The 9,075-nt window shown below is 42.4% G+C and overlaps 1 protein-coding gene across 1 annotated transcript in view; it reads left to right on the forward strand.

The window, feature by feature from the left end:
• Positions 1 to 3,043, forward strand: part of LOC308164428 (small ribosomal subunit protein uS9-like) — a gene marked incomplete at both ends in the record, with an annotated part of 4,381 nt that extends 1,338 nt beyond the window's left edge. The window contains 4 exons of the mRNA XM_080538529.1: positions 1,246 to 1,347; positions 2,307 to 2,403; positions 2,543 to 2,590; positions 2,898 to 3,043. Coding sequence (XP_080394655.1) covers positions 1,246 to 1,347; positions 2,307 to 2,403; positions 2,543 to 2,590; positions 2,898 to 3,043 — 393 coding nt within the window. The remainder of the gene's footprint in view (positions 1 to 1,245; positions 1,348 to 2,306; positions 2,404 to 2,542; positions 2,591 to 2,897) is intronic.
• Between the last annotated feature and the right edge of the window lie 6,032 nt (positions 3,044 to 9,075).

Here is a 9,075-nt window from a genome sequence, read left to right on the forward strand (position 1 = left end):
ACACATCTGTGAAAGACACAGAAGACACACAAGCATCGTAGGCTGGTTATTATAGGACTGAGATCAGTAATTACACACAAATCGTCTGTTGAATGAATGAATGAATGAATGAATGAATGAAAGCTTTATTTCGAACATGTGAAAAAAGAAATAGTTATAACAACAAAAAACAAAACAAAAACAAGAAAAAACAAAACAAAAACAAGAAAAAACAAAACAAAACAAAAAACACTATTTACTTCACATGTCCGAAAAGGAGTAGGAAGAAGCATAAGCTTATTTAATCCTACCCCTTCTCCAATACTCAGAGATTAATAATTAATAATCTGCAGTTTCAATATTAATATAATATAAACAATAGAAAACAGATAATGTAAATAAACAAATAATCTGTGAAAACAACTGGTGACTATCAAAGCCCTGTTCAAGTTTAACACTGTAGCAGGTATATAGGGTCTTACTTAACCTCCGTTGCGAAAGGGCCCCCGCCGCCACCTTGCGGGGGGGCCTCGGGATTTAGCGGTACGCCACTGGTCACGTGGCTTGATGGCATGTGTCTTATGTGTTTACAATGTATTTGATTATGTTAACTAACATAATGAATGAATGTCTACATGTATTATAAACCGCCGTGCTGTTTAAGTTGATGAGTACATGTTGAGGCCTAGTGATGGAGGCTAGCTGCGTGTGATGAGAAGCCTGGTAGACACTTTAACTGGCTGTCAAACTGTCTAGAATGAAGGATAATGGTTCTAGAATGAAGGATAATGGTTCTAGAATGAAGGATAATGGTTCTAGAATGAAGGATAATGGTTCTAGAATGAAGGATAATGGTTCTAGAATGAAGGACTAACTGGCTGTCAAACTGTCTGGATTGCTTCACCTAGTCGTGTCATGGGATGTAAATAACTGCTTTAGGTTACTAATGTATAGTTAGTTAGTGTGTTAGCTAGTAGCTGGGTGGTTTTGCTGAACGCACCGTATGGTGATCACGACTTAGAACACCATCGTTGTCCCTCTGGCATCTGTGTTGATTGAAACGTGCTGCCAGCTTCATACAGGGGTGCAAACTTGTCACCTTTTAGCCGTTTTTACCTCAAAATATATGTCAACAATATTTATAAATGTTCTTTGTTTTCCAGGCAAAGAAAAAGTTTGTCACCTTTTTGGGCCATCACCAGTTTGCATCCCTGTTTATAGAGGTTTCACATCCGAACATCAATGTTCCTTTGTGTGTCTTTACAGAAAACCGCCACAGCTGTTTCCCACTGCAAGAGGGGTAATGGTCTGATCAAGGTGAACGGCAGACCCCTCGAGATGATCGAGCCAGCCACCCTCCAGTACAAGGTACGTCCAGATGAACCGCTGTGCTGCGGTCTGCAGTGTTATGGCATCCGTTACATGTAGAAATGACCAGAGTGATGCTCTCTGTGCCTTCGCTTCCCCACCCAAACTAGGCATCTTAATTTTAATAATGATTTTGCCATTTAGCAGACGCTTTTAATCCAAAGCGATTTACAATTAGGAATTACAGGGACATTCCTCCTGGAGTAACGGAGGGCTAAGTGCCTTACTCAAGGCCACACTAGTAGTGGTGTGGTTTCAGGCGTCCAACTCACTATCCACTAGACCACCACTACCGCATCTTAAACCTAAACCAAACCAATAGCTTTTTCCTCTATGAATGGTTACAAGACTCCCTGTGTCCTCTCTATCCTCCACTCGTATTCCTACTGAAACTACATTGGAGGCGGTGGTCCAGGTTCCTCCTCTTACATATTCTCTACCAATGCTTTCTGAGGACAGTGTGAGTGGGGGATGTGAGGAGTCGTGTTCCTAACAGTTGAGAAAGGTCGACTGAGCGTTCTCTCTCCCAATTGAAGTCGATTCTCTATCGTCTGACTCAGTCCCTTTCCAAATATCCTGTAAGGTAAAGTTTGAAATAATCTACATTTACATTTTTGGCATTTAGCAGATGCCTTATTCCAAAGCGACTTACAATCAATACATTTGAATACTAAGCAAGTGAATCATCAGTCCACCATTCGTGGCAGGAAGAGTAATCCAGCTCAGGCCCGGGGCCACTGATAGAAGGAAAAACCTTCTATCACCTTCTTCTAAAACCTAGTTGTTGTTTTTTTTGTTTTTTTTAATACTGGAGGAACAGAGAAACAGTACAAGGGGGCAATAGAAGTTCTTAGGGACACAGTAGAGGGGAAAGCGGGTGTCTTTAGGAGACGTAGTGCTGACGTAATCTTGGTTATACTGGTTGTGTGTTTGTTAACCAGTGTGTCTGTCTCCCCTAGCTGCTGGAGCCTGTGCTGCTGCTGGGCAAGGAGCGTTTCGCTGGGGTGGACATCAGAGTCAGGGTGAAGGGCGGTGGACACGTAGCGCAGATCTACGGTGAGCAGATCCTCTCATTCCCTGGCTGGCCGTGTTCTGACTGTCCACTCAGGATGTCAGGTGGTTACTTTAATGTTACTTTCATAGGTTATTTTGGTGTTCTGTCTAATCTTGCCCTGTTCTCATCTCCTCCCTGCAGCTATCCGTCAGTCCATCTCCAAAGCCCTGGTCGCATACTACCAGAAGTGTAAGCATCGTCATTTGACTCTGTTACTAGATTCACTTTAGCATTACAGATTCAGAATGTGTTTGGGGTACCTTGCAATGTTTAATTGTGGTGGTTGTTGATTTAGAACTTTTGCAATTGCTATTACTAATGTTACATGAGCCATGCGCCACTGATTCTCGGTGGGGGGTGGGAGGGTGGTTTATGATGTATGGATTTCTCGTCAATAGATGACATTGTTCAGTAGTAGTAGTAGTTGTTCAGTAGTTAGTAGTTAGTAGTAGTAGTTGTTCAGTAGTAGTAGTTAATCTGACTCTTGTTCCTCCAGACGTGGACGAGGCCTCCAAGAAGGAGATCAAGGACATCCTGATCCAGTACGACAGGACCCTGTTGGTGGCTGACCCCCGTCGGTGCGAGTCCAAGAAGTTCGGTGGACCTGGAGCCCTTGCCCGCTACCAGAAGTCTTACCGTTAATCTCTCTGTACATTTTCATACAATAAAGTCGAGGGAAAAAAGAAAAGATCCTGTCTTGTTTTTCTTGAACAATGAAGTACTTGAATGCTTTATTCCATAGTTCTGAATCTCATTTGTTTCCTGTTTGACGTACTTGTGGAATTTGATTTGGTAATCATTATTTAGATCCTGTTAATTGAATCAAAGCCATTCACCATGTCCTAAGATTGGTTATTACATGTCAGATTCATATTCGCATGCTGCTTCTTGTTAGTACTCATGTCTGTTTTAAATTGGTATGGATTTAACATTTCTGAACTGATCTACAGCACCACATGAAAACCATTGGCAGACTGAACGGGCTTGTTAAGTTGTCAACACCACCTTGCTTCTTCTCACCTAGTCTGGTGTCTCATATGTGGATGTTATAAACCACATAACATCACTGTAGCTTGATGTGCTTTTGTGAAACTTCTGTCATTCCTCTTTTCTTTGGGCCTATGTTGTAAGTAGAATAGTGTATATGTTACGGTACATGTGGGAAAACTAGGGTTAGGGTTAGGTGCTACGTCGACTTGGTACATGCTGGCATGTCTAACCCTAATCCTATCCCTAACCTTAACCGTAGCACCCTAGCACCTAACCCTAGTTTTCCCACATGTACCGTAACATATACACGCATTAGAGACTAGAATCAGACATGGGCCTTTCTTGTTTGTTAGAAACTCCATTCTTCATGTCCTCTCCTGTCCTCCACTTGCTTCTGTCTCAAAAAGTATTGTAGGAGAATATCAAAGGGGAGGAACCTAGATGTTCTCCACTGAGTTCTGAGTAGGAAGCGAGTGGAGGACGTGAGGAATCGACCAGAATTAATCTCAACTAAGAAAGTATGAAGGCTAGGTTTCTATGACGACCTTTGGTGTGTATAATGTTACGGTACATGTGGGAAAACTAGGGTTAGGGTTAGGTGCTAGCTTGACTTGGTACATGCTGACATGTCTAACCCTAACCTTAACCCTACCCCTAATCCTAACCCTAACCGTAGCACCCTAGCACCTAACCCTAGTTTTCACACATGTACCGTATTCCAACATGTACCGTAACATATAGATCAATTTCAGTGATAGTACTTCCTATACTTTTTATCTTTCTGGGAGATGGCCCCTTTTTGTATTACGACTTATTAGATATTTAGCATATACAGTATATCTCAAAAGTGAGTACACCCTTTAGATTTTTGCAAATATTCTGTCATATCCTTTCAGGGGATAACACTATCTTAATGAAACTTTGATATAACTTAAAGTAGTCAGTGTGCTGCTTGAATAACAGTATAGATTTATTGTCCATTGAAAATTACTCAGTGTCTAAACAGCTGGCAACAAAAGTGAGTACACCCCATAGTGAACATGTCTAAATTGTGCCCAAAGTGTCAATATTTTGTGTGACCACCATTGTTATCTAGCACTGCTTTAACCCTCCTGGGCATGGAATTCACCAGAGCTGCACAGGTTGCTTCTGGAATCTTCTTCCACTCCTCCATGACGACATCACGGAGCCCACGGATGTTTGACACCTTGCACTCCTCCACCTTCCTCTTGAGGATGCCCCACATGTGCTCAATTGGGTTTAGGTCTGGAGACATACTTGGCCAGTCCATCACCTTAACCTTCAGCTTCTTCAGCAAGGCCGTTGTCATCTTGGAGGTGTGTTTAGGGTCATTATCATGTTGGAAAACTGCCCTAAAAAAACGGCCCAGTTTCCGAAGAGAGGGGATCATGCTCTGCTGCAGGATGTCACAGTATATATTGGAATTCATGTGTCCCTCAATGAAATTCTGCTCCCCAGTGCCGGCAGCACTCATGCAGCCCCAGACCATGATGCTGCCACCACCATGCTTGACTGTAGGCAAAACACATTTGTCTTGGTACTCCTCACCAGGGTGCCGCCACACACGCCGGACACCATCTGACCCAAACAGGTTTATTTTGGTCTCATCAGACCACAGGACATGGTTCCAGTAACTCATGTTCTTGGATTCATTGTCTTCAGCAAACTGTTTGCGGGCTTTCTTATGCATCGGTTTCAGAAGAGGCTTCTGTCTGGGGCGACGGCCATACAAACCGATTTGATGCAGTGTGCGGCGTATGGTCTGGGCACTGACAGGCTGACATCCCACTTCTGCAACCTCTGCAGCAATGCTGGAAGCACTCGCACGTCTATTTTTGGAAACCAACCTCTGGATATGACGCTGAGCACGTGGACTCAACTTCTTTGGTCGACCCTGGCGAGGCCTGTTCCGAGTGGAACCTGTCCTGGAAAACCGCTGTATGATCTTAGCCACTGTGCTGCAACTCATTTTCAGGGTGTTGGCAATCTAACGAGTCACATGACACCAGGGCGGGAAAACAACATCATTGGGCACAATTAGGACATGTTCACTATGGGGTGTACTCACTTTTGTTGCCAGCTGTTTAGACATTAACAGCTGTGTACTGAGTAATTTTCAAAGGACAATACATCTATACTGTTATTCAAGCAGCACACTGACTAATTTAAGTTATATCAAAGTTTCAGTAGGATAATGTTATCCCCTGAAAGGATATAACAGAATATTTGCAAAAATCTAAAGGGTGTACTCACTTTTGAGATATACTGTATGTACTGCATCGACTGGAAAAAATCATGGTAAAATAAATAAAGGCTTCATATTTTGGTCACAGAATGTCACAGAAACATTTGCTTTAATTTCATTCCTCTGAGCAAAGACTGCACACTAGTCAAGATGCAGACAGCAATTTCTGGGCTTCAACTGCTCCTTTTTCACCAGCAGGTGGCGCTATGACACAGATGATCAACAGTGACATTAGAAATGTGACCAGTGATTGACAGTTTTGATCCAACTAGATCAGACAATATTATTCCACAAGACCTCCAATAGAATTCATGGGACACAGATCCCCACAACAATCAGTTTGTGTAGGCTACTGTAGTATAAAGATGATTTGGGCCCATTATATTAATGATCCAGACTTGAGTTATACCTACCCCGTTTATTTATAGTGTCAGGTTCATTTTTATTATTTTAACACATTTGATCCTTTTTCTCTGCATCAAATGTGTCACAAAGGGAGAAGAACAGAACCAGTCGATCATTTCCTGTGTCGAGGTAGAGGCAGGATCTTATTGTAGGTGTTTACATCCAGTACACCTCCCCACACACACCTTAACAGGCACATGCACAAATAAAGGTACTTAATAATGCTGTTGAGAAGTCATGTTAGATTGCTGCAGGTTGTAAATTGCTAGCTTTTCAAATTGCTTCAAAAGAGTGCAAAATAACAGCATCCGCAACACTCACACTGTGCAAAAAAAACATAGTTTATTACAAGCTTTTGGTCATAGACCTTCAGGGATAAAGCAGACAAGTGAAGGCAGAGGTATAAAGGGTTCAAACAGCATCACGTGATGTGAACCCTTCATACCTCTGCCTTACCTTGGCTGCTTTATGCCTGAAGAAGGTCTATGACCGAAAGCTCACAATAAACTAAGTTTTTTTGCACAGTGTTTGAGTGTGCGGATGCTGTCATTTTGCACTCTATTGATACTTCAGTTCCAGCACCTCAGCAAAGTCTGATCACGGATGAGCGGTGGTATTTTCACTATTCAAATTGTAGCTTCAAAAATATCAAATGTATGCATTTTATCCATGTTTTTTAATGTATCTTCTCTTTATACTGAGAATATGATCACATCACCCCCATCCTCAAATCACTTCACTGGCTCCCCGTCTCCCTCAGAATTGAATTCAAGGTCTCCCTCCTCACCCACCAGTGCATCCATGGAACTGCCCCCCCCTACCTCAAGGAACTCCTCCATACCCCTCAGACCTCCTCACGCACCCTCCGTTCTACTGCCACCAACCTCCTCAAGACCCCCAGGACCAAGCTCCGCACGATGGGAGATCGGGCCTTCTGCTCGGCTGCTCCCAGGCTGTGGAATGCTCTCCCTGACCACCTAAGGGCACCACAGTCTGTGGATGCTTTTAAACGAGGCCTTAAAACCCACCTTTTTAATAGAGCCTTTTTTTAGCCTTTTAATTGAATGTTTTTTGCTTTATCTTACTGTGTTGTAGCACTCTGAGATTTTATATGTAAAGTGCTTTTATAAATAAAATGTATTATTATTATTATTATTATTATTATTATTACTGGAATACACCGTTTTTGTATGACCTACCTCCTTGATTGTACTAAATCACTTTTTACTGCTTTTCTATTCTACTTACAAATAATTGGCCACAATGACAGGCTCCAGCGTGTTCTCTGAGTGCACAGTAGTACTCAGAGCAGCAGAGCTAAGCTTTGTAACAGCTCTCACAAAGAGAGCTGGACCCAGTGGTGTTCAGCACATTGTGAGGTGTCCTTTCCTTTCCCTCCTTCAGCTGTGAATCAGGTGTCTGGAGGCCTTGCTGTTCACAGAGAGGCACATTTGCCACAAAGTCAATTCAGCATCCCAGGGCCTCTTACAACAACAACAACAACAACAACAACTACAAAAGGAAAAACGTTTAACATCCTTACCTGAAGGAGCCCAGAGCCCTCCTGTGTTGCATCTCTGCCATTGTTCAGCCTGGCAGCATCCGTCATCTACCAGCATGATGGCCTAACCCTAACGCTGTGTTCTAACCCTAACACTGTGTTCTAACCCTAACCCTGTGTTCTAACACATGATGGCTGTGTTCTAACCCTGTGTTCTAACACTGTTCTAACCCTGAACACGTGATGGCTGTGTTCTAACACTGTTCTAACACTGAACACATGACGGCTGTGTTCTAACACTAAACACATGATGGCTGTGTTCTAACACTGTTCTAACACTAAACACATGATGGCTGTGTTCTAACACTGTTCTAACACTTAACACATGATGGCTGTGTTCTAACACTGTTCTAACACTAAACACATGATGGCTGTGTTCTAACACTGTTCTAACACTGAACACATGATGGCTGTGTTCTAACACTGTTCTAACCCTGAACACGTGATGGCTGTGTTCTAACACTGTTCTAACACTAAACACATGACGGCTGTGTTCTTACACTGTTCTAACAATGAACACGTGATGGCTGTGTTCTAACACTGTTCTAACACTAAACACATGACGGCTGTGTTCTAACACTGTTCTAACACTGTTCTAACACTAAACACATGACGGCCGTGTTCTAACACTGTTCTAACACTGAACACGTGATGGCTGTGTTCTAACACTGTTCTAACACTGAACACGTGATGGCTGTGTTCTAACACTGTTCTAACACTGAACACATGATGGCTGTGTTCTAACACTGTTCTAACACTGAACACATGACGGCTGTGTTCTAACACTGTTCTAAGACTGAACACATGATGGCTGTGTTCTAACCCTGTTCTAACACTGAACACATGACGGCTGTGTTCTAACACTGTTCTAAGACTGAACACGTGACGGCTGTGTTCTAACACTGAACACGTGTCACGCTGCCTAGAAACCTTAGAATAACTTTAGCAAACTGTCACATGCATTTTGTTTTATAAACCCATACGGAATCCAGAGTCAAGGGCAAAGCGCATGCCATGTGTACACACACAATGACAGTTTTTCGCGATTGCTAAGACAGTTTTAATGAAACTGGGATCGACTTGAACTCCATCTTAACCTCTTAATGGTACAACAGTATTCTAGTATTCTTTTTTTGCAAAACAGTGAATCATTTCTCATTGCTTTTCTCACACAAAGCAAATGCTAAGCAAAGTTTTTGCAAAACAGTAAAGGAGAAAGGAGAGGACCTCTGCTGGTGTCTGGTTGTTTTGACATTGACGTTGTTTTGACTATAACAATGTTACAACGTTTTACGAATAATAATAATAATAATGACCAGATGGGCCACTTTAGTTCACCTACAGAACTTCTCCACATTAATATCAGATTATTGTGCATAACATGTTGCTGGGAAATAATGTAATGTACAAAGACGATAAGGACACTGTCCAGCACACTCAAGCTCTGTGGCC

The sequence above is a fragment of the Nansenia antarctica genome (assembly GCF_963989245.1).
Source record: "Nansenia antarctica genome assembly, chromosome: 8".
Lineage (NCBI taxonomy): Eukaryota > Metazoa > Chordata > Actinopteri > Argentiniformes > Microstomatidae > Nansenia > Nansenia antarctica.